The sequence below is a fragment of the Nannobrachium achirus genome (genome assembly GCF_963921795.1).
Source record: "Nannobrachium achirus genome assembly, chromosome: 9".
NCBI lineage: Eukaryota > Metazoa > Chordata > Actinopteri > Myctophiformes > Myctophidae > Nannobrachium > Nannobrachium achirus.
In genome coordinates, this window is record NC_137818.1 from 49,493,311 (window position 1) to 49,509,340 (window position 16,030).

Consider the following 16,030-nt stretch of genomic DNA (forward strand, 5'->3'; position numbering starts at 1 on the left):
ACACACGCACGCGTACACACACACACGCACACACACACACACACACACACACACACACACACACACACACACACACACACACACACACACACACACACACACGCATGCCTGAATAGTGGTTACTGTGGTTACTGTATCATGATAGGGTGTTGTATGCAACTTAAGATGACAGGATATGTTGACAGGACACTCAGAAGTGGCAGGCAGGATGGAGAAATTAAGAAATAGATGAGAATATAGGTTAGTTAGTTTATTTATCTCGTCATTTAAAAAAATACAGACAGCAACTAGAAGCAGTGCTCTTCCGAGCACAGGTCTCCACCAGGCCACACAAAACGGCCTGTTATAGCGCCACCATGAGGCTGATTTAAAAAATGTGGGGCAGAGGTTCTGAATTAGCATCCAGGGAGTGTGTGTGCTCAGTTTGGCAGCGATCGGGCCAACGGCGCCGGAGATTAGCTGGTAACAACCAGGCCACACAAATCGGCCTGTTATAGCGCCACCATGAGGCTGATTTGAAAAATGTGGGGCAGAGGTTCTAGATTGGCATCCAGGGAATGTGTGTGCTCAGTTTGGCAGCGATCGGGCCAACGGTGACTGAGATTAGCTGCACACAAACTGCGAGGACACACGGACACACGGACACACGGACGGACGCACGGACGGACGGAGGGGAAAACATACTCTCCCTCAGCCTTCGGCTGGTGGAGACAATAACAATACAGAAAACATAGAGGCAGTGAGATAACTTTTGAGCAAAAAGGTGTGGGCTGAAGCCGAAGCTTATTATGCCCACCCTGTTTAAACAAAAAAGGTTTTTAAACAAATGAGTGTGCACATGCAGTCATATGAAAGTGACATGTGCCAGTGTTTACGTAGTGATATGTGTGTGAGGGGTGCTTTATAGGTAATGTATAGGTAATAATAATGACCACTAGGCCCGTTAAGGGATCCTGCTCTGCTTTTCCATTTCCACCCACATGCAACACACTACAGACATCTGTTTTACTATTGGGTCACTCACAAGCAAGTTTGATGTCTGCTCAGACGACACATGAATCTCACAAAATGTCCATCAAGGACAGAGATTATATAATTCACACACTTTATGATAAGATGAAACTGAAAGTGTATGTGAGACAATAAGGGTGACATTATTGTTTGTTTTCCAATCCTCTCAATACACATAACCTGGAGTTGCACCTAAAGTGTTCATGACCTAATCAGTGTGTTCTATCTATGTCGGTATTCCTCAGGAAACAAGAAATGCCAGCAGCTTTGTCAACCTTGTTGGGGTATTCTTTACAACCTCCTCTCTTGTGAATTTGAATTTAATTAATTAATTCAAGGCGAGGCCTCTGGTAAAACTTCATAGGCTGTGGATAAATGAAGAGTACAGAAACACTCTAGGTCTGCATGGTGAAGGAAGACTCTTCATGCATACTTGAAGAGATAGGCTAATGATGATGATGAAAACCATATAGAGAGAGACTGTCTGCCTCTGAACCAATTAGCACCAGAAGATACAAAATAGGAACATGGAATGTAAGAAGCGTATCTGCTGGTGACAAGACAGTAAACATAGCAGAGATGAAAAGCTGAAAAGATACAAGCTGTCACTCCTTTGGCTGAAACAGGTTGGCTCCAGGATGGCCAGTGGTGAAACCCTCTGATAATATCACATTACTCCATCAGTCTGAAACTTTTACAACCGCTTTCCCTATCATTTAGAAGACAAAATAGGCTATTCACTCAACATACAGCAGTAGCCTACATGCAGGAGGAGCTGGATGTAGGCCTTCTGTATAAGGCCAATTGTATTGGGGAGTGGTCATTTTGATTCCCTCATCATGCATATTAATGTGCAAAAGCATACGACATCTTCAATCACATGCAGGCGCTGACAACAAGGCCTTGGAGTGCGCCCCATTCTATGGTCTGAAACAAGTGCCTTGAGTGCCTGTTGCCTGTGTACAGGAACACCAGATGAAACAAATTCCAATCAATCAGAGAGAGAGAGAGAGAGAGCAGAGATGAGAAGCAGAGCAGAGATGAGAAGCTTCAGCTAAACTTCAGCTTAAGAAAAAATTATTAACTTCAGTTGTGTACATCAGAGCACAATATTAACTAGAAGCAGTGCTCTTCCGAGCACAGGTCTCCACCAGGCCACACAAATCGGCCTGTTATAGCGCCACCATGAGGCTGATTTAAAAAATGTGGGGCAGAGGTTCTGAATTAGCATCCAGGGAGTGTGTGTGCTCAGTTTGGCAGCGATCGGGCCAACGGCGCCGGAGATTAGCTGGTAACAACCAGGCCACACAAATCGGCCTGTTATAGCGCCACCATGAGGCTGATTTGAAAAATGTGGGGCAGAGGTTCTAGATTGGCATCCAGGGAGTGTGTGTGCTCAGTTTGGCAGCGATCGGGCCAACGGTGACTGAGATTAGCTGCACACAAACTGCGAGGACACACGGACACACGGACACACGGACACACGGACACACGGACGGACGGACGCACGGACGGACGGAGGGGAAAACATACTCTCCCCTCAGCCTTCGGCTGGTGGAGACAATAACTGAGTAAGCATGCTTGGGTCTTCCGAGCACAGGTCTCCACCAGGCCAGGCGTCCTGGTGGTGCTACTGTATAATAGGCCAATGTAAAAAGGCTGGCATATGTTCTTCACCTTAGACCTTTCATGGCAATCGGACGCTGCATGCATGATTTGAGGCATTGTGTTCCAAAAATGTGTTTTGCTACCTGCTGGTGGCGCTATAACGGGCCAACGTGAAAAGGGTAGCATTTGTTCCTTGACATAGTGGGAATATGTGTGGCAAATTTCACTGTAATCGCAAGCTGCGTCGATGATTTGAAGCATTTTGTTCAAAAACTGAGCAATCCTGCAAACTTTGGAAGCCAATATTAGCCAATTAGGATGGATTATGAAATATCAGACAGATCGGACTTGATCACATGACTATAGAGATACTGTGTACCGATTTGCATGATTTTTGGATAAAATCTCAAGGAATAATCGGAAAAATTGTGTTTTACATAAGTCGGCCTCCTGGTGGCGCTATAAAAGGCTGATGTGAAAAATGCAGAGAAAGGGTTTTTCCTTGGCCTCTAGGGAGTGCGCTTACAAAGTTTGAAACTGATCGGTGGAGTTATAGGTAAAACCACAAATCGGCCTGTTATAGCGCCACCATGAGGCTGATTTCAAAAATTTGAAGTGGCATTTCTTCCTCGACCTAGTGGGAACGTGTGTGCGCGATTTCATGATAATTGCACTTTGCGTTTGGGATTTGAGGTAGTTTGTTCAAAACGGCTCAATCCTACAAACTTTGGAAGCCAGTCTTAGCCAATCAGGATGGAATATGAAAAATCGGACAGATCGGTGTCGATCACATGACTGTCGAGATACTGCCTACCGATTTGTAGGATTTTTGGACAAAATCTGTAAGAGTAGTGCACAGAAATGTGTCTTGCGAACATCGGCCACTAGGTGGCGCTAGAAAAAGCCCATTTGAAAAATTTAGGGCAGAGGTTCTAGATTGGCATCCAGGGAATGTGTGTGCTCACTTTGGCAGCGACCGGGCCAACGGCGACTGAGATTAGCTGCACACAAACTGCGAGGACACACACACGGACGGACACACGGACACACGGACGGACGGACGCACGGACGGACGGACGGACGGAGGGGAAAACATACTCTCCCCTCAGCCTTCGGCTGGTGGAGACAATGACTTCTAACCTGTTGTGAGAGCCATCTAAGCAGTAGGCTACTTAAGTGCTGATGCTGATTTCATTTGCAAACCTTGGTGAGTGACAAACAATGTTTGGATGCATTAGCTGTTAGGTGGCTAACTTGTGCTACTGTAACCAGCACTGGTGACTATTGAAGTATATTTTGCGTTCAGCTAAAAAAAGAAAAAAGAAAGTGTATTGTGATTTTATTTGATCAAAAGACGTGTTCTCATTCTCGATGTCACTCATTTTTATTTGTAGTGTCACATGATTATTTGCTGGATCCCCATCACTAATTTGAGTGTAAGGAACACAACATCATCAGTGAGAGGAATATTATATAGGCCTATATATATATAGTTAATTAATTTAAATATTTTTTTATTAATGACAATTTCAAAGGTTGAATGTATTTATTGCCAATAAGTATTTGAAGTGAAACCTTCTGTATTTAATGGTATTTGTTTTAGACATTAACACAGAGATGCCTCTGGCCTTGCTTTATGCAGGTCAGTTTTTGTTTGGATACTTCTGTTTTGATTTAGCCTGACTCTGGTCAGCCAAGGAGTGGCGAGCTAACCAAGATTGGACGAACCCAGACCAGATCAGACCAGATGTGTTAGATTCTCCTTGACAGACCCAGATCCAGAGCCCTAGTCCCCTGTGGTAGGAAAGTATCACACACACACACTGCCCTGCTAGGAGCAGTGCAGTATTGGTCGGTGATGCACAGACTACTCACTAAGAACTGGACCCTTGCCGAGCCTTCCCTTCAGCCATGTAAACATGTTTAAATGGCTGAATGCAGCTTTGCATGCAACTTACTGTATATGGGAGATGTAAATGTCTTGGGCACTTAAAACCGTGAAGTGGTCCATCATTCTACTGGAAGCATACCAGCTTCAAACATTCTTCTGAACGCTGCAGGCTCGGCAAGGATATTGCTCCCATTGCAAAGACACTTGCATGAAGAGATGTTTAACTGTGTTGGCCAGGAATCAATCCCTGGTGAACTGCTTGGAAGTATAACACCAACATATGTATGGCACGCTTTCAAAGTGTACACACATTTGCAGAGGGAAAAGGTCATACAGGACATAAAGAAACCGCTCAATCTTTTCCTCAAAGCGCATTAGTTGAGTTGTTATTATTCTGTTGCTGTTTTGTAAAGCGACTTTGAGTAGAACATTAAATATGTATTATTATAACTTAATAAGTGTCGCTCCACATTCACTCAACACAGTCATTGTTCAAATAGTAAACAAACAGACCCATTTCTAGGACAGAGAGGACATGGCTGCTCCCCCCATGGCGTGTACTGTCAACACAGTGCATGGGCTTTTACCGTAGGGCATGATTTCACACATGCAGGTAGGCAGCCACGTGTGGCGCGTGTACCACACACACACACACACACACACACACACACACACACACACACACACACACACACACACACACACACACACACACACGGTGAGTGAGGAAGATTTATTTTCATTTTTTTTAAATAACAATTATTTTACTGCTTTTTTTTTTTTTTTTTAAACATCAACATATATTTCCTCTCCGGATAAAATTGGTATCCCGACCTGAAATGTTATTTTGTGTTTACTAAAGAGCTGGAGAGACAGGGAGACTCCTGTTAGTGAACAAACACAGATACAGTAGCAATTATTAGGCTACTAAATATATGTATACTCTAAATATAGAGCATACACCTTTTAACTTTTTATTTCATTTGTTTACAAAAAACATCTCTTACAACTCATTCAGCTTTCATAAGCAGCTATAAGGTTATCTGACACCTTTGAAGACCTGAGTGTTAATTTAACTCTGTGAGAGTAAAACAAAGTGTTCAATTAATGTTCAGGATTTTAAGCTCCTCTCACAGGCCTAACCCAGATGAGATTGTTATCACATTGTTCCACTTGACATATATTTTTACCGTAAACTGCAGCCCGCATGTCCGTGTGCATTCCACGCAGGAAGGAAGGAGGGCTTAGCAGTTGGAAACGGAATGTTGTCCTACTCACCTTTCTAGACACACACCGTTCCTGCCAGTTTGCCAGCTGCCAGCTTTGTTCAGAACGCATGCAGAGGAAACCCATTTCTCAAACATAATCTTGTGGACTGACCGTCTGGTACCGTATTTGCTAGCCATCATATCGGATTTGTGTATGCAGACATTCACTGACTCGCACATCATCAACCCATCTACATTGGCGTAAGTAATTCTTAACTTAAACTTTGACATGTGATGTTGTTGCTCCATTAAAAATTTTTGCAGATCTAGTACAAGTTCTCGCATCACTGAGTTGTGACCAATGTGATTGCAATCAGGATAGGCCCGTAATCTGATTTATGCTGGCATTCTGAAGATGCCTACAACGATGTTGATTTGTTCGCCTTTTGTTTCAGATTCACCTGTATCCTTCTGGACGGTGTGACCGTTTGGAGAGAACGGACTGTGACTGAAGGAAGAAAGCGCAGGAAGGTAAGCATTTATCAGTCTGTAGAAGAAATAAAGGTGATGGCAAAGGGGTGCTAAAAGAAGACACCTGTCGAGGCACAGGCAGAACAGAAGTCACAGTAGCGACCCACCGTGGCAACCACTGTCCATCCAACGCGTACCATGTCTTTATCTAAGCCAGAGCAGCTGCTCGAATATGAGCTGAGCTGTCCCATCTGCCTTCATCTTTTCTCTGACCCTGTGGTTCTCCCCTGCGGTCACAATTACTGCCTGGCCTGCATCCGACAGGCATCCCTCACCAAGGGAAGCGACAAAGATCCACAGCCCTGTTGCCCCGAGTGCCGCGTGGAGTACAGCGGCATCGAGGCGCTGCAGAGGAACTCAAAGCTCTGCAGCATCGTCGAGGGCTACCGAGCCGCCGGGCCTCCTCCTCCTGCCATGACAGGTGGCCTCCTCGAGACGAGGCTGGCACAGCCGGAGGTGGCCTGTGACCACTGCGTCGAGGGGGACGCCAGAGCGGTGAAGACCTGCCTGAGGTGCGAGGTGTCCCTGTGCGACAGGCACCTCCAGAAGCACCACGAGAAGGAGTCTTTCCGGGCTCACGCCATGGTGGAGCCCCAGGGGTTGCCAGGGACGAGGGCCTGCGCCACCCACGGGCGGCCCCTCGAGTACTTTTGCTCCAGCGACATGTCGTCGCTGTGCGCCACCTGTTTCATAGAAGGAGCTCACCAGCATCACGACGTGCTCACCTTCGACGTGGCCGAGGAGGAGATGAGGCGAGCGTTGGAGAAACACAACAAGGTATGTTATTGATTTAAACTCAGCCACTTTCAACCTGCCCACCCTATTTTGGGTAGCCGATAAACCTATTATTTATTTATTTATTTATTTCAAAAAGTAAATGTCAAAAACACAGCTCTACAAGCTCACAAGGCAATACATCATGACAGGTTGTGAGCTTGTAGATCTGATATGTTCTTGCTGTTCTTGATACAGTGAAGTAGCATACTGTAAGGTTTAAGTCAGGGGTTTTCAACTAATGGTGAACCAGGGATCGGACCACCACCCTGACTAATAATGAACCTGTTCCCCACCCAACACAACACTGTTGTGTTGGGTGGGGATATGGGCTAAGATTAGTGTTTTGGTAACACTTGCTATGCATCCCATATCTATGCATCCCACTGTTTTCTCAACAAATAGGCCACAGACTACTAGTGGCATAATTAGGCCAGCAGTTGGTCCATGGGAAAATGTTTTAAAATGTATAAATACATGAATAAAATACCTTTTATTTTGAATAATACTTTTTTAGTATAAAGATTATCTGTCCACACTTGACATTAACTGTTAAGGGCTTGATTCTATGTGTTGCATGATACTACGTGCAACAGATTTTATCAAGCCCAGGTATTATTTAACTGGTGGTCCAGAGCTCAAAAAAGGCTCCATTCTCTTACTTTATCCATCCTTCCATTAAGTGGAAGGATGCAGGTGCAAAAGTATTGGTGTAAAAATATACTTACGTACTAAAAGTAAAAGTACTCATTATGCACAATACTTATCTCATTTGATTTCACAAAAATCCTTTGAAGAAAACAAGAACAAATTAAAAGAATAAGAAGAGGCTTGAAATAGCCATGGCCTGCTAAATGGTTGATGTATTAAACCATGTTTTAAGTAACTAGAAACTCAAGTTTTCAACGAATTGTAGTGGAGTAAAAGCACAATATTTGCAAGTAGAAGTAAAAGTACTGAAAATTCGAACTACTCCAGGTAAGTATAGTACTTTAAATAAAGTTACTTTCCACCACTGGGTTATATGGGCACATTTCAACTCAACTCAAAGTTTATTTATAAAGCACATTTAAAATGACAAAAGCCAACCAAAGTTCTATACAAGGAAACAGGATAACACACACACACACACACACACACACACACACACACACACACACACACACACACACACACACAGACACACACGGTATTAAACAGAAAGGAATGCAGTTTGATATAATTATTGTTACCTAATTATGATGACTAAACCAGTCAATCCGGAACACTTCCCCTTCGAGATTCTAACTCCCTTTTGGAATTTTGTGGCCTCTGACTTACCGGTAACTGACAATATTGACACGTCACCTTATGTCACTAGGTCATTTAGTGCACTGTTCCGTGGAATAAAATACTCAGGGACTCAAATAGTCAGGGACCACATGCAATATCTTCACGGATCACAAGTGGTCCATGGACCACCTGTTTGAAAACCCCTGGTTTAAGTGGTTAATCTGTGTTAATACATTTTACACTCTAGAACTATATTCATCCAACTAACCTCTGTTACTGCAGGGGTAGGCCTACTTGCTGCCCATTTTTTCTAAAGATGTTTTGATGCCTTCTGTTTAATGGGTTGGAAATGAAGAAATGAAGGCTTCACCCTGTCAGCTGTATGTTTATTGTCTCCCTCTCCTGGCAGAGGGCTGAAATTGCAACCTCCAAACTACAAATTAAGAAGCTATTTATTGTCCAATCTGGTGTTTAATCTGCTTCAAATAACTTTAATGTCATTGCCAACCAGTAAGTGTCCAGGGTCTAAATGTCTCATTGAAAGATTATGGAGAACACTTACAATCACTGCAGGTGTTGACTATATATATATTTATATTGTATAAACATAATCTACCATACAGATTTCTTAAAAGGGTTCATCAATTTATATACATGATGGATTGTAGCTGCAATGCCCCATTTTGACAAAATATGAGCTTAGATCTGATCCAAGGAGTCCATTCATAGACTTTGAGCAAAACATTAGTCAATGATTATGGCGCTATCTGGTGCGACGTAAGCTACATTACAGGTGTAGTAGGCCTACATTACTTCACATGTTGTATACTGTATTTAATGCCCCAACTTTCATTAAATAAAGCCCACTTTTATTCACTTATACACATCAGGACTTTATCTTGAAGTTGCCACCATGGGCAGTGAGACAGGGTGCATTGAAGAGTAGTAGAACAATAACACCCAAGGAAAAATGTTTACTTAAATCATTACTAGATTTGACATGCCTGAAAACATGTCTTACATGAACATATTCCAGTTTCCAGTTTCAAATGTGTTTTGTCACGTGACTTCTGAGAAATCAACCTGACTGCTGTCACGATAGGAATGTTCCCATAGAAGTAGAATGTTCCTCCTGACCTTATAAAAACAAACCTAAAATGGTTTGACAAGATAAGAGAGAGGATACAAGATACACTACACCACTATGATACCCAAGTACCTGTCAAAATACTTTATAAACGTTAAGGATGTCCATAATTACAACACCAGAGGCAGTGCCACAGATCACGTTCAACCCAGAGTCAACTCAAAGAAAGGGTCAAACTCGTTCTTCTGCTATACCACAAAAATGTGGAATGCCTTACCGAAGGCCATAAAGGAGTGTGGATCACTAGCATCCTTTAAAATTGCCCTGAAAAACCACTTACAGGCAGCAGCCGTTCGCAACTGGTAAAAACCTAGCCCAACCCTACCCTCCCCTGCCCCTTCCTTGTATATACTTACTGTTTGTTTAGACTTACTGTTTTCTTTTTTTTCCCTTTTCTTTACATATCTACTGCATAGTACTGTGTTCTATTTGTCTGTCATTCAATGTTATATGAGATACTTTAATGGTTTCCTGTTGAAATAAGCTTAGTCTTTTCATGGATCTCCTTTTAGTAGACCTTGTACCAGTGAACTGTACCGTCATGAAACTGTACATTTTCCTATGCAAAACTTCTAATAAAGCCTTCAATCAAGCAATCAATGGAATTTAGGTCAGAGATAGTAGCTAGATTTCCTTGTCCTTAATTGAACCACTTGAACCCTTTTGCTTGAATTCTGGGGCAAACATTCAGAGAAAATAGCAGATCTAAAAGCTCACAATGCAAGGTAATGTAACACACTGAGAGCTTTTAGATTGGCTATTTTTGTGGTAGGGAAATGCTTGTGGACCTAGTATCCACGAGTTTCCAACGCCCCATAGTGCATTGCGCAGACGTCTGCACCGAGCTTCCGCCGCCGATTTACAAGCTCACAACGGGTTGCATCTGCGACGCGACGTGAGCTTGTATGTCTGCTGTTAAACCCGGAAGTTTGGTCCTGATAGTCTCCAGTAAACTCCCGGGGAAACTTGTGGATAGAGTCCTGGGGGAACCCTGTCAACTATACTAGGGTTTCAGTAGTTAAAGGACAACTTTAGGTTTTTTACAACTTCTACCTCTATTATTGAACAATTTGGCCTTAAAATCTTTGTTTTTTTGTTTGTTTTTTCACTGTTGAATGAGAAAACAATGTTGCACATTAAGCTCATCTTAATGGGCAACATTGTTTGACCTCGGGGTCCCAACCCACAGGATGAGAACCACTGTCCTAGAACGAGGGCCCATTATTATACCAGGAGTCATTCTGTAGATTAGTTTATGCACTCTTAAAAATGTTGGGTCAAATGTTGAACCCTTTTGCTGGGTTGACACTGTTGGGTCAAAGGTTGGGTCAGTTTGACCAAACATTGGATTAAAAATACTTAAAATTAGTAAACCATCTGTTGGGCTATGGATGGCCCGCCCACATCATCAGATAAAATGCATTGAGTTCATAACCCAAGTGTTGGTATAGGCTTTTGAATTTGAGTTTACCCAACACATGGTTCACTGCATTGCACCAACTTGGGTTAAAATAGACCCGCCCTCTCTGTCTATCAACACATTGGTTTGTGAATTGCACCACTATTGGGTTAAACTAAGTGGGTGGGCAGTTACCCAGCATGCAACTGTGCTCCCATACAGATATTTTTTACAAACTTTTCCATTATTTGATGGTTTTAGATAGAGAAAACAACATTGTATTGTAGATGATCGCAGTGGATGTAGCCCAGTCATAATCCCTAATTATAAAATATATAAAAAAAACATAGTTGCTTACAGAAACAGAAACCATGACTAAGATGGTCCAGACTGACACATACAAACAGGTTTGCTGTTCTTTTAATGTGAAGCACCACATAATCTGTTGTGTTCAAAGTTGTGATATATTGCCATGACTAAATACATAATTTACTCCGCATGCATTCTTCCTTGAGTAGATTAAGCATGAAAAATGTCATTGAAGAAAATGTTGTAAAAAAAAAATGAATAGATTTAATGTGAATGAGCGTACAATCCCAACAACAAGGTCACTTTTAAGCCATTTTTGGGTGTTAGATTCCAACCCATCAGCAGTATCACATTAACCCAACAGCAAAGTCACTTTTAACCCATTACTTGGTTGTACAATCCCAACCCAACATGCTGGGTCACAGCCTTAACCCAACCCTGTTGGTCTGCAATAACCCATGTTGGGCTGGTCCAAAACAGTGTTACGTGTTGGGTTATATAAATAACCAACTTGGGTTGTTTTTGACCCAACAATTTTAAGAGTGTGGTGTTACCACAGTAACACACGCAGAGAGAGGCACATTATTGTACATTAACAGGTCCATTATTGCCTGGGGGCTGGCAGGTGGTGTCAAGCAGGCTGCAGATGACAGAGAGTATCCTGCAGAGGGCAGCAGATGACCAGGGTTCGTCTGAAGCCGTGGGGGACAAACTGGTCAACAGGGCCGTCACCCTGATGGACAACATGGCTTCCATGGTGGACAGGTATCACTAAAAACTGTTTCCTTTTTTATTTAAAGCTATACTGTGTAAGTTGCTCAACTAGTGGTCAGTAGCGTCCGCGTCTTTCGGCCGTTTTTCGCCACCCCCGCGTCACCCCCGCGTCTGCCTCCACCTCGCCGAGATCTATCTTTAGAGGGGTCCCTGGTTCCTGTGCGTTCAGGCATTCCGGAGAAACGGAGTGTTTCACCCGAGTATAGATAGAGACACACGGGCGCCTACAAATATGGCCGCCCTATTGTGATAGCTAGCGACCCCACTTCAAGATGCGCTGTGATTGGCCGGCAGTGTATAACCCTCGCTGTGATTGGCCGATAGTGTATGATGACGTAGTTTTTGCGCGAAAACCGGACCCCGGTCAGGATCATAGAAAACATATAAAGAGAAGGCTTCAGAAGCTGAAAATAACGGAGTGGGTGTTCTAAAACTTTAGCGATTTAAGAGTTAGGACAATTTTAAGATTTGTTTTATAAAAAAAGTTACATGGTACAACTTTAACCTTTATTTAACCAGGCAGGCAAGATTGGAAGTGGAACACATTTGTATTTAGCCTACTATTGTGGCCTGGCAAGGCAAATAGTTGGGGCGAATCCGTGACCGTGAGAGTATAGGTCAGTTTCTCAGTGGTTTTGTCAACTATGAAGGTTAAATAACAAATTGAGCTCCCATGCCCCTCGCAAAAATGTGAGCAAAATGTTTGACAGCCACTGAAAGTCTGGGTCTCATTCACTTGCTATACACTATACTATAAAGGAAAAAAATACCCCCAAAAAATCTGCTTTAAGTAGCATGTGAGGGGTCAAACTAGGGGTTTTTAATTATTCTGAATCCATTGCAAGCATTTGTTTTGCACGAAAACATTCTTGGGCTAGAAACTGACCCTAACAGACTGTGAAAAGTGATGACTCATCACTAAACCATAGTCTTGTTGGGCCGTGGAGGGATGGAGGTGGGATGCTTGAATGCCGTCTGGAATGAGAATGACATGTTTGAGGCAGTGCTATTTCATAGAAAGGAGCCTAATCGCTGATTGGCTGGCTGCAGACAGGTTGTAGGATTTGATTGGTTAGAGGAGGTCATGTTTAGTTTTGTGAATGAGAGGGTTTTGACAGCGTGGGAAAAAGGAAATGACGTAGACTGAAACAAATGCGGCTTAGATCTTTTTTATTGAACTTGCGCTGAAAGCTTCATTTGTTACGTTCAGGTACAGGGAACGACTGCGCGTTCTGCTGGACGAAGAGCGCGGCCAGCGGAGGGACAGCTGGCAGAACGGTCTGTCTGCACTAGAAGAACAGCAGCAGCAGCTGGTGGAGGCCCAGCAGTGTGCCCTGCAGGCCCTCACCGAGACAGACAAGTTTCTCTTCATACACAGGTATGGTGTTGCTATAATATAACAGAATGCTGTGTTGTTGTTGTTTTAAAGATGTGTTTTCTTCTGCACGGTTGAGGTCGAATCAAGGTTAAAGGAGTAGTTCACCCCCAAAATGACTTTTTTTCTATTGATTGGAGACTTGAGTTCAATAATATTTTTGTGTATTTGTCGCATTCCTAAGACAAACATGTGATTATAGTTTACCCTGATTGATTCCGGATGGGTCCCCATCTGGATTCAAACTACCTATAGTCTATCTCCTGTATTGGTCTGTTACTGTACTGTATGTCCATATGTATGTGAGCAAAGCAGTAAACTCAATTAGATTTTTAGTTCCAGAGGTGAGCAAATCATATTTGTGCTCTTCTCCCTAGGTACCTGCTGATTGAATCCCAGATCAGAGAAGCCATCCAAGGCACCGTCCATTCCAGGGTCCCCTCGAAGGCCCCCCTCAACACCAGTCGGCTCCAGGGACATCTCCGAACCCAGGACTTCCACTCTGAATTGACTCGTCAGCTGGAGTCTCTTCAGATCCTCCTCAGCCCCATGGAGCTCACCTTCAACCTCTTCACAGCTCATCCCAGCCTGGTGCTCTCCAGTGACCTGCGCACCATCAAGTACAGCGCCACCAAGCAGCCCTACATGGTGAATCACGAGCGATTCGCCAGCGCGCCTCAGGTGCTGTGCGGCCAAGGCTTCTCTGCCGGGGGGCACGTGTGGGTGGTGGAGATGGGGGAGAACAGCATGTGGTCGCTGGGCCTGTGCTACAAGTCGATCCCGCGCCGCGGCGACCACAGTCGCCTGGGACACAACAGTGTCTCCTGGCGAGTGCAGTGGAAGAACAAGAAGCTGACGGCATGCCACGCCGCGTCCAACGTGGCGCTGCCTGAAATGTCCAATCAGCCACTGAGGGTCGAAGTGGCGCTGGACTATGAGAGCGGGACGCTGGCGTTTCACAGCACCAAAGGGCGCAGGGAGCACATGCATACCTTTAAGGCCGTGTTCAGGGAGGCTGTGTACCCGGCGTTCAGCATCCACTCCAGCAACGCCGATTCCTGGATCACACTGCAGAGTGGAGTGTAGACGCTGCTACAATATGTTGTAAATGCAGCTTGTCACTCCATATCACCAAGCCTCTGTGTTAAAGCTGCAATACAGAACTTATTCTAATGAATAAAGCTTTATTTTAACCAATGTGTATGATAGATAGTAATACTGCCTAACGCTCCTAAATGCAATGTTTGTTTCCCCTGATCAATTGGCAACTGCCTCTTGGATGAGCAGTAGACATTGGTCTGTTAATGAGATCCAGGTTCAAATCAGACATAAAAGTTATGGATTGCAGCTTTATTGTAGTTGTTAATTGTGAGGCTGTAAAAATGTTGTCGGACAGGCTATTATTTTGCATTTTTTCTTTAGAAATGGCACGAATTGAACAAATCAATGACTATATTTATCTATGACGTGATTATTTTTGCCTATATAAATCTACTAATGGTTCATATATTATGCAAACCTGACCAGTTCAAATGCAGATGGAAAGATTGACTCTTATTTTTCTTCTATTCTGAAATTACAACTTCTTTTGTATATCTTTACTGTTTTATCTCTGATTCATTCCTACAGCCCTCAATGACAACACGTGTGTGTGTGTGTGTGTGTGTGTGTGTGTGTGTGTGTGTGTGTGTGTGTGTGTGTGTGTGTGTGTGTGTGTGTGTGTGTGTGTGTGTGTGTGTGTGTGTGCGCGTGCGCGTGTGCGTGTGTGTGTCTGTTTAAAACAAATGTTCTTCAAAGATAGATTACTACTACACTGTTATATTCATGCTCAACAAATCTGCCACCATGGAAAACAAAACAGGAAGGGGTCTATTAATGCTAAATTGTGCAATCTGAAGTTGGCCTACTAACTACTAACTACCAGTAAGACTCCCTAATCGGGAGATAAGCGACCGTTGGTCGCTTATCTCCACAAATATCACAGCCTCCACCTCTCACGTCATACGGGCAGCCATAGTTACACCTGGAATGTTGAATCTCCATATATGGAGATAACCTACCCATCACACAAAGTCTGACCTCACCAGCCCATACCTGGGCATGGACGACTTATATCTCCATATACGGAGATGGCCATATATGGAGATACGATGACATCACAGAGTCCACAGCTGATGATGTGGCGTGATGTCATACAATACACAAACAAGCCCTATATAAAGGGGCAATTCTCACCAGGGAAGAGAGCATTCCCCACTAGCTGAGTATCTTAAGATGGTTGGATGTGATGATAAGCCACAAATAGGCCAAAAGTTTGTTTTACCAATTATCAAGACATACGGGCAGTTGACAGTTTGCCATTGTTACTCATTGAAGTTGAATCGCCATCTGAATCCCTTTTATGCCCATATATGGAGATCCCTGCTCTGAGTATCTGACATCACTAATCCCTTTTATGCCCATATATGGAGATCCCTGCTCTGAGTATCTGACATCACTAATCCCTTTTATGCCCATATACAGTATGGAGATCCCTAACAGAATCCATTTTATGCCCATATATGGAGATACCTGCTCTGAGTATCTGACATCACTGTGATGTCACCTGTTTATGCCTAAATATGGAGATCCCTGCTCTGAGTATCTGACATCACTGCGATCTCACCTGTGATGTCACAGTGACACATCACCTCAGTATCTGTGATGTCACAGTGACACATCACCTCAGTAT

The 16,030-nt window shown here is 43.5% G+C and overlaps 1 protein-coding gene across 1 annotated transcript; it reads left to right on the forward strand.

Moving 5' to 3' along the window:
• Positions 1-6,387: 6,387 nt before the first annotated feature.
• LOC308291906 (E3 ubiquitin/ISG15 ligase TRIM25) lies at positions 6,388-14,385 on the forward strand (the record flags this gene model as incomplete). Its single annotated transcript, XM_080734047.1, has 4 exons — positions 6,388-7,026; positions 11,776-11,915; positions 13,135-13,302; positions 13,677-14,385. The coding sequence occupies 4 exons, from the start codon at positions 6,388-6,390 to the stop codon at positions 14,383-14,385; spliced, it is 1,656 nt and encodes a 551-aa protein (XP_080590173.1).
• Positions 14,386-16,030: the final 1,645 nt, after the last annotated feature.